The sequence below is a fragment of the Onychostoma macrolepis genome, chromosome 06 (genome assembly GCF_012432095.1).
Source record: "Onychostoma macrolepis isolate SWU-2019 chromosome 06, ASM1243209v1, whole genome shotgun sequence".
Taxonomy (NCBI): Eukaryota; Metazoa; Chordata; class Actinopteri; order Cypriniformes; family Cyprinidae; genus Onychostoma; species Onychostoma macrolepis.
In genome coordinates this window covers 8,291,582-8,307,638 of record NC_081160.1, presented here as the reverse complement: position 1 = coordinate 8,307,638, position 16,057 = coordinate 8,291,582, and the positions used below count along the sequence as shown (strand labels likewise).

Here is a 16,057-nt window from a genome sequence, read left to right as displayed (position 1 = left end):
CTAATTATTATAAATTAATATTCTGTATTTTATTGTTATATTTTACTTGACCATTTGTCTTGAGTTATCATTTATACCAGGGGTCTTCAACTAAAACGGCTCGAGGTCCAGTAATGAACCCTCCCCACCAGCCGAGGTCCGAACAATTATATATAAAAAACAATTGATGGTTTTTGCCAGGCCAGGGTATCTGCAGGATATTTAAGCTTAAATTCAAGACTTTTAAAGATCTTTTTTTTTTAAGACCTGCACAAAAAAATTAAAATAAATAAAAAAATTAAATGACTGTAAAAGATGCAGGTTTTCACAAAAACAATCAAGTATTATATTAATTAAATAACATATAAATATATTTTACTGCCTTAATTGTTTACATTTTATAACACATCATCTTGTTGATCCACCAGTTCACATTTACAACTCTGCGTGTTTGCTTAAAAACATGGATTGATTTTCACATTGGCCTTTGACAACAGCAGACTGTACGGGCTGATTGAAAATGGAAAATCATTCTCTTCCAGCAGGTGGCGCTTTGGGAATGGCAGTACACAAAGCCCAACAGACAGACTCCACAAAGCAGCGAAGCAGATGACTTTGAAACGTGCAGCGCTCATATTTATTCAAAGAATAGCGCAATTCTTGTCTTTCAGTCCCCACATTTAACACCTCCTGAAATCATAATTAAGACTTTCTTGTAACATTTAAGATTTTTAAGGACCCGTCAACTTTCCTAATTTCTCTCATCACTGCTCGCACGACTGCACCCAAACGGCTCTAGAGCTAACCTTGATCTGCTAGATATAAATTTGATGTACTAGAAATTAGCGTTTGGTATTTATTTCATTATGTCAAAAGCCTTCACGGATTCGGACCGGAGTCCGCTACCGTAAAGACTACAAAAGCTGCGCCAGTTGAAATAGAAGCTAGATATGTAGGTCCGGGTCCAGATGGGACGGCTGGGTCCGGACCCGGGCCGCGGTCCGCCTGTTAGTGACCTATGATTTATACTGTCGCTGATATTAATATTCTAAATACTACTCTTAACCTGTTTAGAGTTGGTGTACTATTATTTTTCTAAGTGATTTGCTTATGATTTTCACCTAGTGAACAAATTGAATCAGGGACCTAAGCCATATTCAGGAACAATAATATCATAAGTTGCGTCCCAAATTATGCACTATGCACTCTTCCATTTAGTGTATTAATTATGTAGAATTTTCAGTGGGAATACTCTAATCGCATTATTTAGACTACAAAATGGCATAGAATAGTGCATAAGTACATGATTTGGGATGCACCTTTAGAGATTTTTAGGTGGCTCTTTTTGGGCTGATGAACAACTTTGCAGTGCAACCCTATCATTGGCAAACTCACATTTCCTTTAGAAAACAAATATCATTTTGAAACATCTGTGTTGTTATTTAATAACTGAACCCAACAGTCAATACACAGGACTCTGCTTATAACTAAAACTGTTTATGAGACTGAAATAAAGCTGTGACTCCTTCATGGTGGGATTTTTAGGGGACAGATTAAGGGCACAATAAAAATGTCCTTTTCCTGGGCGATATTTCTTTCGCCCAATTTATGTCCAGCTTGGACTTCTGCAGGTCAGTGCATTGCTCTAGAGACGTGTTTGAGCACCTCATTTCACCTGATGCTCTACTGCTCTCCAGCAGCCTTTAAAAAATGGTGAACACCTCCGGCTCTGTCTGCTTTTCCCTTGCTAGTATGTATTTGCCCAGTGTGTGCTGAATCACTTCTGCTTCCTTAGTTTCAAAGGCACATCAAGAAGTCAGAGGGGCAGAAAACTCCTAAAGTGGAGCTTCAGATCTCTATATATGGTGTGAAGATATTGGACCCTAAAACCAAGGTAGGTTTTCTTAAATATAAAAATTGTCTTATGTTCAGTTACAGGAAGTGCTTTATGAATAAAGATAAAACCACATAGCTGATGTGATTTCATGCATGGCAACCCTAATTTTAGACTTGAAAAGTCACAATAATTTATTCAGCCCCATGAACTACCCCACTACCATCCTCACACCTGCTCTGACAGAACAATGAAATGCAATTTAGCAGAAAATTAAATGTGCTATCTTATCTTTCAAACATTTACTGTTTAATGTCATGCCAATTAAGTGCCGTTAGCACAACTGACAGAATTATTTCATTCCAATACTAAAACAATTTAACTAATTCAGCAACTAAAGTAACCAATTAGCACTTGATACATGCAATTAGATGTGTTTGTTCAAAACAAAATAGCTCTGTCGGGATCTGAAAAGAGAGCCAATATTTGTGAACAGTAGTAGAAAAATCGTAAATAAGATCTCTCAGATGTTTCTTCCAAAAATATTTAACTTTTTGTAATATTAATTATAAATTAGCCTTTAAATAATAACTATTAGAAATATTGTGGGAAACTTTTGACTTTTGGTTAAGGATACGTCTCTAACTTAAGAATACAAAATGCCTATTTTCCATTTCTAAAGCAAAGGTGGCGGGTTGTTTAATAGCAGAATCTTCTCACATGAGAAATCATTTCTGCTGTCATGTGTAACGTGAGTTGGTGTTGTAGATAGAATCACAGTATCTGCACATTCATGGGAAATCGGTAATAACCAAAGGCGATCGCTTCTGGGCATCAGGATTGCTTCTGGGCATTTAATGCTCAAAGGGGAAAGACGGGGAAATTTCAAACACTAAGTGAATTTACAATTGCAGTATCCCTCCTTAGACTTATGCTGTAATGCTTGTCAGTGTGAATGAGTGAGAGGACATCAGCTGTGAAACAAACACTTTTCCATCAATAAACTGTATCAATCATCATTTACAGTTCAATAATGAATTTACTGTACGATTCATCAACCTCATTTTCAACTTAACTTGAACACTGCATTTGTCCATGTAAATATCTTTTGTGGATGTTGATTTTGGGGCTGTATATGAAAATGGATTTTGGGAGTGGGCCATTGAGAACTATAACAAACTTAATTGTCATGAAATCTAATTTATAGATGAGGGATCACACATCCAAGTGACAATAAATGTACTAGTCCACTGTGAATACTGTAAACAGTTAATATAGTAATAAGCTTCATTCCCCATCAGATCTTGAAAGAGTTCAATTCAGCATCTACAGTTGTCAAACTGGGTTTTCATTTCGTGCATGTGCATAAAATGGGTGGCAGTCCAGAGCTGGAAAGTGTTATTATGAATGTTTTGATGAAAGCTTGTTGAGGCTGTTATCTGTGGCTGAAGGCAACAACGCAGTGTTCTTGTGCACAGAACTACACACAGACAAATGCTCCAGTCTATTGCTTTTCATCTCAGTGAAATCACAAAAGAAAAAGCATATGTCCCCGCTTTTGATATACATACACTGACAAACATCTGCAATTTTGCTTTATTAAAAGAATAGTTCACCCAAAAATTTTAATTTGCTGAAAAATACTCACCCTCAGGCTATCCAATATATAGATGAGTTTGTTTCTTCATCGGAACAGATTTTGAGAAATTTGGCATTATATTACTTGCTCACTAATGAATCCTCTGCAGTGAATGGGTGCCGTCAGAATGAGAGTCCAAACAGCTGATAAAAAACATCAATATTCCACAAGTAATCCACACGACTCCAGTCCATCAATAAACATCTTGTGAAGTGAAAAGCTGCATGTTTGTAATAAAGAAATCCATCATTAAGACATTTTAACTTTAATCCATCGCTTCTGGCCAAAATATGAGTCTCCGATCCATAACACTTAAAAATCTACTGTTGTCCTCTCGCATCAAAATCCACCGACATATATGTTTACACTTATAAAATGTCTGAACTTAAAAATGTCTTGATTAAATTAAACTGCGACGGCACCCATTCACTGCAGAAGATCCATTGGCGAGGAAGTGATGTAATGCTGCATTTCTCCAAATCTGTTATGTTGAAGAAACAAACACATCTACATCTCGGATGACCTGAGGGTGAGTATATTTTCAGCAATCTTTCATTTTTGGGTGAAATATTCTTTTAAAACAACGTTATTTTAGGTCCAATTAAATGAATTGGTCAGCAAGAATTATTGTGGTCTCAACACCCAATGTAATGAGTTCATAATTCTCGCTCCCCCATCCCTACCACTTTTTAAAAGAATATAAATATGCACCTCTTATGCATGTAAAATGCATAAGTTCGTGTCAAAAATTGTATCAATTATTTAATTAATTTTGGAGAAACATCTGAAAAAAGTTAATAAACCTAATTGTTGAAACATAAATGAGAACACAGTTCATTCTCCCGAGACACTTAAAAATATTTTTCTCTAGGCTGTTTTCGATTTGTTCCTTTTTGCCTCAAAATAGGTCAGTCATACCAGTGAGCTTTTCATCTGAGTTCAACTCTCCATCCTGTTCCAGGAGATGCAGCATAACTGCCAACTTCACAGAATGTCCTTCTGTGCAGACGACAAAACAGATAAAAGAATCTTCACCTTCATCTGCACAGAACCCGAGACGAAGAAACACCTGTGTTACGTGTTTGACAGTGAAAAATGTGTAAGTAAATACACTTGTAATATCTAACAAAAGTTACATGCACAAGAAAGCTGATTTGCTTAATGATAGCAGTGTGTGCAAATCTCACCCAGGCGGAGGAGATCACTCTTGCTATTGGACAAGCCTTTGATCTCGCCTACAAAAAGTTCCTAGAGTCTGGTGGAAAAGATGTAGAGACAAGAAAACAGATTGGAAACCTTCAGAAACGAGTAAGATTATGTTCTTGGAATATTGCTCACATGTTTGAGATGTAGATATGAGCCCAGAATACATTCTCACTCAAACAAACTTAAACCAGGGGGATTCTTCAACTATGGGCACTTCAACAAAATTGCCCTCTGCAATTTTAGAAAATAGCTTTCTTTAACCCACACTAAACACACTTTTCACTATTTATTTCATTTGTCCAACAGTAAAGATTCTCTGAATGCAATGAAAATTTCCTCCATCTCAGTTTTATTTTATGTTTAACAGCATTCTGTGATGGAAATGATGGTGGTGGAAAATATTTTTTTTATATTGCTATGGTTTCACAGCACGTATTATACAGCGTGTATCATGAATACACAATTATATATTTTCAAACTTTTTGCATAATTTGTCTAATTCATATAAAAAATATTCTTGATATTTACCTTGATTTTTGTGTTTTCTTCAAATATTATTTAATCTCAAGCATGCTGTCTCTGGTAACCAAGTACACGTCATTAGAGGCTATATTACAATTGTGGGTCTTTTTAAATGTAATTTTCACACAATAAATACTGAAATTGTTAGTGTGTTTTTAACTTTTAATAAAATATTTCACATTTAATAATTATTTTTTGTGTTAGGGATTTTAATAGTTTAAGATAGAATGTGGGTCTGAGACAAGGGTAAAATGATAAAACATATACATAAAAGTAAATGATGAAGCAAAGTTTTCCTAAAAAGTTTCCAAGACTTTTTTAATATCATCTCCAAGTTAAAAGCTGTTAGTTTTTATAAAAATCAACCCCTGAGACATAAAAGTGCCTGAAGTTGAAGAAACACCCATCAGTTTGAGAGTTGATTCTTGGAAACATGTCAACAAACAACAACATGGAGGAAAGCTTGCAGTTGTTTTTAAATGATTTGTATAGAATCGGGGTAAATAAGAAAAACAGTGGAAAATATGGATGTGACAGTGCTTGGGGAAATATTGGGAGCAAACTTTTTGTAGACTGGTGCACACAAGGGTTTAGAAAGGGGGAAGAACTTATTATTTGAGTTGTTGTCAATAAATAGCTTTCATCTAACAAGTTTGAGTCTTGTGTACTACAGACTTTGCTAATGTCAATCTTGGAATCCGCATGGCATTAGTAAATGTGCAAAAAGCCCATACCAACAATTATTACTTTTTTGATAAATATCTCAGACAAAGTTGATCAACCTAAATGAAACACAATGGGAACTTTTGCTGCTTTCGATCTTTTTGACGGCTGTGCAGAAAAATCAGAGATTTAGCTCTCCCCCAATTCTGATTCCAGTGTAAATATATTTACTGTATGCCGCATTACAATGACTGTATAAATGCTCCTTTTCATAATTTATACTGTATGCCGCTTAAAACTCAGCTTCCTTTGAAGTGTAAATACGAGTATAGATAGAAATGTAACCAGAATTTCACTGGCTCATAATCCCGTGAGCAAGCTGCGGAGGCGTTCCGTATTCCAAAGACTTATGTAGAATGTTTTCATGTGATTGACAAATGAAAATGTGAATCTTTTTGTGCAATGTGCTTATGTTAATTGAAGATTCAGGATTTGGAGATGGAGAACTCCAAACTGAAGAAGAAGCTTAAGGAGCTGGAGGATCAGCTGATGGATTCTCGCTGCTCGCCAGTACGTTCAGTAGGAAATGAGACTTGCTTATCATTCCAGTTGAATGCTGCTCTTTCCTGCCAATCTCAATGATTCAGTTCTCTTTCAGTCCATCAAAATGTGTTTGTTTTTCTCTTCTATCTACCCCGCCATTTGTTTTTCCCTTTTTCTCCATTCCAATCTTATCTTTCTCTCTCTCTCTCTCTCTCTCTCTCACACTCTGTCTCTCTCCCCAACCCCCAGTGCCCTTTTTCAGCACCTGCATGTTAATGTCTCTAATGAGCCGTACATTTTGCAGAAGCCGTCTGCCTTGTCCTGGTGTGGTGATGATGTCACATCACTGTCCAGCCTAGAGATCTCCTCTGTCACTCTAACGCCTGTCAGCTCACCCGATTCCAGCCAATCAGCAAGCTTGCTCACCCCGCCTCCTGCTAAGCCCACCCACTCACAGCCCACAAGTGGTTACATCGTGCCACGACCTCGTGTAAATGTCTCGTACACAAAAAATTACACAGTGCACTTTGCATGTGATTCAATTACAAATTTTCATACTTCAAACAAGGGATAGGAGTTATTTTGCAGAATGTCCAGACTGCACTTTTCCATACTATGACAGAAAATGAGAACAAAAAGCACCATAAAGATACCATAAAAGTGGTTATTTATTTATTATGTAGTCTTCTGAAACCATAGGATAGTTCTATTCAGAACAAACCATGGGTGAACTATTGTCTACGCAGTGGTTCTCAAATCTTTTGGTGACACCTGCTTTTGAAAGCCACACCCCATATTCAATATTAAACAATACCAAATATGTAAAAATGTATATTTATTCATTTAATTAAAGCAGTAAGCTACAACCCGAATTCCGAAAATATTGGGACTTCCGCTCCCCGTGCAACTGATACTCGACTGCCATTGGCTCATCTGCGTTCGAGGGGAGGGGCTTACCTATAGGTCAATTGAAATCAGGTCTGTAACACGATTAGCTATAAAAGGAATGTCTTAGAATGTCCAGACTGCACTTTTCCATACTATGACAGAAAATGAGAACAAAAAGCACCATAAAGATACCATAAAAGTGGTTATTTATTTATTATGTAGTCTTCTGAAACCATAGGATAGTTCTATTCAGAACAAACCATGGGTGAACTATTGTCTACGCAGTGGTTCTCAAATCTTTTGGTGACACCTGCTTTTGAAAGCCACACCCCATATTCAATATTAAACAATACCAAATATGTAAAAATGTATATTTATTCATTTAATTAAAGCAGTAAGCTACAACCCGAATTCCGAAAATATTGGGACTTTTTAAAAATTTGAATAAAATGAAAACTAAAAGACTTTCAAATCACATGAGCCAATATTTTATTCAAAATAGAACATAGAGAACATAACAAATGTTTAAACGGAGAAATTTTACACTTTAATCCACTGAATGAGCTCATTTCAAATTTGATGCCTTCTACAGGTCTCAAAAAAGTTGGCATGGGGGCAACAAAGGGCCGAAAAAGCAATAAATTTTGAAAAGATTCAGCTGGGAGAACATCTAGCGTACTAAATAAGTTAATTGACCTATCGGTAAGCCCTGCCCCCCTTAGTTACTGTTGCTCCCTCGGACAAACAAACGGAGTTGCTCACTGTCTTACAATGACATCTGCAGTGTGAAAACCTTGTCCCACAATGTTTTTGCACAATTTTGGACACAAAAGACCACCAAATGGGAATTAAATATTCCATGGAGGGATTTATAAAATATTTAAAAAATAAATACGTGGGTAACTCGAAGCGAGGGTTTACAGATCACAATGCAAGCGAGAGAAGTCTCATATTACGGTCGGTCATCATGATCGCGGATGACAACATGCAGGATCAGCACTGTTCATGTATCGCAGTGTATGATTAAATTAATGTACATTTAACCAGTTTAATATGAAGAGACAGTGAAATTTAGTGTTTTTGACCTACACTGTACAACACGTGAGAACAGTCCGCTATTTAGGTTTGTACATTAGCATGGACTTACTAACTTTAACGTTAGCTGTTTTAGCCAGAGATACCTTTCTGAAGCACAAGATAACATTAACGTTCTGCTTGAGCAGATGAAAATTGTAACTTAATGAGTGTATGACAACCAGAAAATGAAAGTTTTTGTCTTCATTTGGATTGGGGTTGAATGCTTAGGGACATTTTGCTCTGTTTTGTTTGGATTTAGGAAATAAAATAAATTGGATTCAGGAAATAAATTATATTGCCTATCCTATCAGGATACCTGGAATCAGTGTTACAAGTACCATATGCACATTGTTTTTGCATTTTTTGTAGTTTTTGTAAACACCATCAAACCGATGCAAGCTTCGGATCTTCTGATGTTTCTCTATGGCGCTGAAACCTAAAGATGTCCGAGTTCCGCTCCCCGTGCAACTGATACTCGACTGCCATTGGCTCATCTGCGTTCGAGGGGAGGGGCTTACCTATAGGTCAATTGAAATCAGGTCTGTAACACGATTAGCTATAAAAGGAATGTCTTAGAGAGGCAGAGTCTCCCAGAAGTAAAGATGGGCAGAGGCTCTCCAATCTGTGAAAGAGTGTGTAAAAAGATTGTGGAATACTTTAAAAACAACATTCCTCAACATCAAATTGCAAAGGCTTTGCAAATCTCATCATCTACAGTGCATAACATCATCAAAAGATTCAGAGAAACTGGAGAAATCTCTGTGCATAAGGGACAAGGCCGAAGACCTCTGTTGGATGCCCATGGTCTTTGGGCCCTCAGACAACACTGCATCACTCATCGGCATGATTCTGTCATTGACATTACTAAATGGGCCCAGGAATACTTCCAGAAACGACTGTCGGTAAACACAATACGTCATGCCATCTGCAGATGCCAACTAAAGCTCTGTCATGCTAAAAGGAAGCCATATGTGAACATGGTCCTGAAGCGCCGTTGTATCATGTGGGCCAAGGCTCATTTAAAATGGACTGTTTCAAAGTGGAAAAGTGTTCTTTGGTCAGATGAGTCCAAATTTGACATTCTTGTTGGAAATCACGGACTCTGTGAGGGAGACTTTTCAGCGTGTTATCAGCTTTCAGTTCAAAAGCCAGCATCTCTGATGGTATGTGGGTGCACAAGTGCATACGGTATGGGCAGCTTGCATGTTTTGGAAGGCACTATGAATGCTGAAAGTTATATAAAGGTTTTAGAGCAACATATGCTCCCCTCCAGACGACTTCTATTTCAGGCTTTGTGTATTTCAGCAGGACAATGCAAAACTACATACTGCAGCTATTACAACAGCATGGCTTCATAGTAGAAGAGTCCGGGTGCTGAATTGGCCTGCCTGCAGTCCAGATCTTTCAACATTTGGCGCATCATTAAACGAAAAATACGTCAAAGATGACCACGAAATCTTCAACAGCTGGAAACCTATATCAGGCAAGAACGGGACTAAATTCCAACTCCAAAACTCCAGAAACTCATAACCTCAATGCCCAGACGTCTTCAAACTGTTTTGAAAAGAAGAAGAGATGCTACGCCATGGTAAACATGCCCCCCTCCCGACTATTTTGAGACCTGTAGCAGGCATCAAATTTGAAATGAGCTCATTTTGTGCATAAAATTAACTAGTTAAAATTAACTAGTTGCTTATTAGCATACCTATAATTACCATATTGTCTGTTTTTGTTAGTGCTTATAAAGCACATATTCTGCATGACCATATTCTACATCCCTAATACCCAATACCTGAAATTAACAACTACCTTACTAAGTGTTAATAAGCCGAAAATTAGTAGTTTATTGAGGCAAAAGTTTTAGTTAATTAGTTTGTTTATTTCCAAGAATTGGACCTTAAAATGAAGCGTGACTGTAACTTTTTATATGTAGGCCTATAACTTCTGTGTTGCAAAGAATTAAAAAATACGTGTGAAGTAGATGAATAAGTAATACTGCTTTGCAGGTGCAATATAAAAGGAACAGTTGGGCTGAAATAATAATTTTTAAAAATTCTTGACATTTACTCACCTTAATTTTTCTCCAAACCCAGTGTTTTCATTTGTGAAACACAAGATGGTGATTGTAACTGTCAAGCTCTTAAAAGCACATAAAATTACAGTAAAAGTTGTCCATATGATGTGCATTATTCTGACTTTGTTCCAAGTTCGTTCCAAGTCAAAATTGTTTCCTCATCCATTTAATTCTGGCATGTATGGGATAATGTTGTTTGCTTACATAACTGCAATTCAATGTACGTTCACCCAAAAATGAAAGTTCTGTCATCATTTACTCAACCTCTACTTGTTCTAAAACCTATATGAGTTTCTTTCTTCTGTCGACCACAAAAATATTCTGAAAAATGTTGGTAACCAACCATTTGACAGTAGCCATTGACTTCCATAGCATTTTTTCCCCATACTGTGAAAGTTACTGGCTGCCATCAACTCTTCGCTTACCAAAATTCTTAAAATATCTTCTGTTGTGCTCAACGGAAGAAAGGAACTCAGGTTTGGAACAACTTGAGGATGAGTAAATGAGGATAGGTGAACTATCCCTTTAAGAGAAGAAGAAACTAACACAAACCTTATTTGTTTCTTGCATCAACACCTCTTAAAAATAAAGGTTCTTTATTGGCATCAGTGGTTCTGTGAAGAACCTTGAACATCCATGGGACCTTTCAAATGAAAGAAAAGGTTCTTTATAGTCAAAAAAGGTTCTTTAGATTTTTAACATGTTCTTCAAAATGGTTCTTTTAGGAACTGTTCACTGAAAGGTTGTTTTATGGCATTGCTGCAAAAACACCCTTTTGGAACCTTTTTTTAAGAGTGAGCGCGGTAAATTTCAATTGTGAATGTTGACAAGAATTAATAGCTAGGGAAGTCTCCACACTTTTTGAGAACCACTGTTTCAACCTTGTTCTTACTAAAAAAAGAAAAGCATTGTGATCAAATTTAGCCTATAAATTGAATTTACAGTTAAATGCTTATCACATGGATGAAGTCTTATCTTACATTTGGACTGGTTTTGATGCATTTAACATTTTACTCTTATATCCACATTGTTAGGCTGGAAGCATACAAGCTAGAGCGCCCTCTACTGACATATTTGATATGGTTCCATTTACCCCCGAATCTCCAATAACAAGACGACTGAACTGTAACGGCATCTCATCTCCGTACCTGCCGCCAAAAAAAGACAGAGGTGGGGGCTCTTTATTTCTGCTGTCTCACTTAGATGAATGTGTTACATTTTCAAGCACCTGAAGGCAAAATACATAATTGCTAATGTAATATGCTTCTCCATAAAAGGGTCCATTGGGGTTGAAAACAAATGAAGCCAGAATATAGATGCTGAATGGAGACATTTGTTAGTATGCGGTTGAGAATTTCACTGATAGATTTTTTGTATGTATACATTAATTATAAATTAATTTATATTTATATATACAGTAATGGCCAAAAATATTGGCACCCTTGCAATTCTGTCAGAAAATGCAACACTTCTCTCAGAAAATTGTTCCAATTGCAAATGTTTTGGTATTCACGTGCTTATTGTTTTTGTTTGCACTGCAACAACACAAAAAAAAACAGAGAAGAGAAGTCAAACTTGATAAAATGTCACACAGAACTCAAAAATAGACTGGACAAAATGATTGGCACCTTGTCAAAATTGTAAGAAATAATTGCTTTTCAAGCATGTGATGCTCCTGTAATTTGTATTTAGACACACCTGTGGCAAGTAACAGGTGTGGGCAATATAGTAATCACACTTGCAACCGGTTAAAACAGAGAAAAGTTGACTCAACCTTTGTGTTGTGTGTCACACTGAGCATGGAGAAAAGAAAGAAGTGTAAAGAGTTGTCTGTGGATTTGAGAGAAAAAACTGTGGAAAAACATGGACAATATCAAGGCTACAGGTCCATCTCCAGAGATCTTAATGTTCCTGTGTCCACTGTGCACAATATCATCAAGAGGTTTACAGCCCATGGCACTGTAGCTAACCTCCCTGGACGTGGACGGAAGAGCAAAATTTATGAAAAATTACAATGAAGCATCGTTTGAATGGTGGATAAAGAACCCCGATTAACTTCCAAACAAATTCAAGCTGATCTGCAGACACAGGGTACAACAGTGTCAGCTCGCACTATCCATCGCCATCTGAATGAAAAGGGACCATGGTAGGAGACCCAGGAGGGACACCACTGCTGACACAAAGGCATAAAAAAGCCAAAACTTATGAGACAAAACCACAATCCTTCTGGGAGAACGTACTGTGGACAAATGAGACAAAAGTAGAGCTTTTTGGTAAAGGACATCATGACACTGTTTACAGAAAAAGAAATAAGGCCTTCAAAGAAAAGAACACAGTCCCTGCAGTCAAACATGGTGGAGGATCAAAGATGGATGCCTTGACTGTGTGAACAGTATCATGAAATCTGATGATTACCAAAGAATTTTGGGGCGCAACGTAGTGGCCAGTGTCAGAAAGCTGCATCTCCACCAGAGGTCATGGGTCTTCCAGCAGGACAATGACCCGAAACACACTTCAAAAAGCACTCAGAAATGGTTACAAACAAAGCGCTGGAGAGTTATGAAATGGCCAGCAATGAGTCCAGATCTGAATCCCATACAACACCTGTGGAGAGATGTCAAAACAGCAGTTGGGAGAAGACATCCTTTAAATCTGAATGACCTGGAGCAGTTTGCAAAAAAAGAATGGCCCAAAATTCCAGTAGAGAGGTGTAAGAAACTCATTCATGGTTACAGGAAGCAATTGATTTCAGTAATTTTTTCCAAAGGGGGTGCTACCAAATATTAAGTGAAAGGTGCCAATAATTTTGTCCAATTGTATCAGATTTGACTTTTCTTCTCTGTTTTTTTGTGTTGTTCCAATGCAAAAAAAAAAAAAAATGTGAGTGCCAAAACATTTGCAACTGCAACAGTTTTCTGAGAGAAGGGTTGCATTTTCTGACAGAATTGTAAGGGTGCCGATATTTTGGGCCGTGACTGTGTATATATATATATATATATATATATATATATATATATATGTGTTATAAATTTTAAGTTGCAAGGGGGGATCATGAACTATTGCACATTTAATATAAGTGTCTGCTAAATGACAGATGATTTACTAGATCGTCTGGATCTGCTGTAGATATAGACCTGTTTGGAGCAGAACCATTTGATCCATTCATTTGTGGACCTGCTGTCTTCACCCCAGACATCCAGTCCAAACTGGATGAGATGCAGGTGAGAATATTTAGTCTTTCATGTTTTTTTTTTTTTTGGTTTATTTACTTCTTTCATTTAGATATGCAACAATATTGAAATCAATGATCAATATGATGACTAAAAATATCGATATGGTAATAATATATTATGTTAAAGATGTTTTATTTTTGTAATACCATGCAAGTACTAAACATTATAGGATTGAAGCACAATCTTTATTACAACTGTACCACGGTACTTGTGTATGTACTATGTATCATAAAGTTTTCATTTTGGCTTTGACAAAATTTGACGCAGTGTGCAAATTTGATTGCTAAAAATGATGGTGTAAATAATTTTGAACCTGTTGCTCACATGCTTTGAAGTAGGATTATGACAGAATTCTTGATATAGGAAAGAGAAATGCTGTTAGTAATGTGTCATAAACATACAAACAGCAGAAGCAGCCAACATGATTGGCAGACAATATTATTAGATCAAAGTGTGCAGTATTTGGCTGGCAGCATTCACCCCACTATATTATAGACCGTTTTTAATTCCGATTTCAATAATCCAGAGGATTATGGAAGTTTCCGTTTCTGAGGACATCGTACCTGTTATGAGATTATTAGACTCCGTAAGTGTCATTTGCACTTCTGTGTCTGTAAACCCTGTAATCCTGAATAATTCAATAATCTTCATCTCTCCTTTCACCCTGAATGCCACCCCCAACCTCTCAGCGGCAGAGATGGTTTGTACATGTTCATTTGTGATTCACCTCTCAGTGCTGTAGTATTTTGATATGGTTTTACAAGATATATATTTTGATTTACAAGCATGACTTTTGTTTGTCTATTTTTTGGTTTTTATTGTATGTCTCTTAATATATTAAACCAACAATTTCTTTTGCAACTGTCTTTGTTCTTTCAAAGTATAATCATCAGAGGCAAAGTGCTTTGAAGAACTGTCATTGACAGGTGTTTAGTTCTGCAGATTCTGTGTGGTGCTGGTTATATCTCAGTGTTTTTTCAGACTAATTGAAACATACAGTAAACTTGTTTTATACACACATATAAGCAGTACTGTGCAGCTGCAAGTAGTTTCAGCCCTAAGCTTATTTTTGCAATGTGCATGCAGAAAAGAATGCACTATCCGGTTAGAATTAGCACTCATAGTGACTATTGGCTCCATGCATTGCGGCTGCATTCATGAAAGCCAACATTTTACAACCACAGATGCAGAGATGCAGCTTTCTTAGGCTACTGAGTGGAAACAAAATAAAAATGCTGCTGGAGTTACTCTGCAGTGATGCTTACATGTGCGATGTAAAACAGAATTTACTGTGGGTTTTTAAAATTTTAAAGAATCTTAAATGTATATAAACTGCTAATCTGTTATGCATTATGATAATTATTTTATAGAAGTTATTATATAAGTTTTTACATTTTGCTATGTAAGTTATGATATTATTCAGTATAAGTTATTATATAGTGTTATCTAAACCTTAATTTAGCTTCGTCAGTGACCTTGTTGTGTGTTTATATTGAGCTCACAGTTTTGTTTATTTTTTTGCATTTGTTTTGCATAGGAGGGGTTCCAAATGGGACTGACTCTAGAGGGGACGGTGTTTACCCTGGATCAGGTGGACAGCCGATGCTGATTTTGGAAAGACGTTTTTGTATATGCTGTGATTCTTGACCATAAAACCCTCAAAAAATTCACATTAAATATTTTATTTTGAATTGAGTTTGAAAGAAATTTAGCAGGAGCCTTAAGGTCTGTAGAGGTCATTTCTATTTTTATATGATAAAATCAGCAGATTGTACATACATTTTATGATTTGTGTATTTTAACTTCTTGATCTTATAACAGAAATTGTTGAAGAAGTGAAAGAAACGCAAAATGTGCGCACGCCCTTTCTAGAATTTTCTAGAGTTTTGACCGAATTTAGACTGCATTCATTCATGGCCAAAAGTTGTGTTTAGAATCTTTTATACCAAATTATGAAAAAGGTAAGGTGGTTACAGAGACAGTTGCTCATGTTGTAATGGTGCAATCATAAACTTTAATGTTGTATCTAAACTATTTTTTTTCAGGGTTATAGATTTATTAGCCTTGAAATAAAATCAAAAACTGGTGGGTCTTTCATATGTTCAGCAAGATCATTGCTGAGGTTTATATTTCCAGATGTGCAGATCCTTTTTACTTTCATTGATGGCTGTTTTAATATTTGTTAAATGCGTATCACTTGCTCTTTGATGGTGAATAAATGAAAACTGATAGCACACTATATTAGCTTTGTGCTTTTTAACAGCCACAAACTCTACTAACAGAAAACAGTTCTTGTTTTCAGACATTTATTCATGGTAAAAATCAATAGAGGTCTGTTGAAAAGGAATTCAAATGTTTAATCTGGCATTCATTACAAAGAATTGACCCCCCCCCCTCCC

The 16,057-nt window shown here is 36.5% G+C and overlaps 1 protein-coding gene across 9 annotated transcripts in view; it reads left to right on the top strand.

Annotated features, from left to right (window-relative positions):
* Positions 1-15,914, top strand: part of gulp1b (GULP PTB domain containing engulfment adaptor 1b) — a 48,054-nt gene extending 32,140 nt beyond the window's left edge. For 2 of the 9 annotated variants that reach the window (XM_058778166.1, XM_058778168.1), the window contains exons 5-12: positions 1,775-1,873; positions 4,414-4,551; positions 4,644-4,760; positions 6,327-6,413; positions 6,691-6,876; positions 11,460-11,595; positions 13,552-13,646; positions 15,196-15,914. In XM_058778166.1, the coding sequence (XP_058634149.1) occupies positions 1,775-1,873; positions 4,414-4,551; positions 4,644-4,760; positions 6,327-6,413; positions 6,691-6,876; positions 11,460-11,595; positions 13,552-13,646; positions 15,196-15,267 (930 nt within the window). In that variant the 3' untranslated portion in view covers positions 15,268-15,914. Of the gene's footprint in view, positions 1-521; positions 1,693-1,774; positions 1,874-4,413; positions 4,552-4,643; positions 4,761-6,326; positions 6,414-6,690; positions 6,877-11,459; positions 11,596-11,702; positions 11,799-13,551; positions 13,647-14,347; positions 14,359-15,195 lie in introns of those variants that run through there. The other 7 variants (XM_058778167.1, XM_058778172.1, XM_058778173.1 and 4 more) reach the window with 7 other exon arrangements.
* Positions 15,915-16,057: the final 143 nt, after the last annotated feature.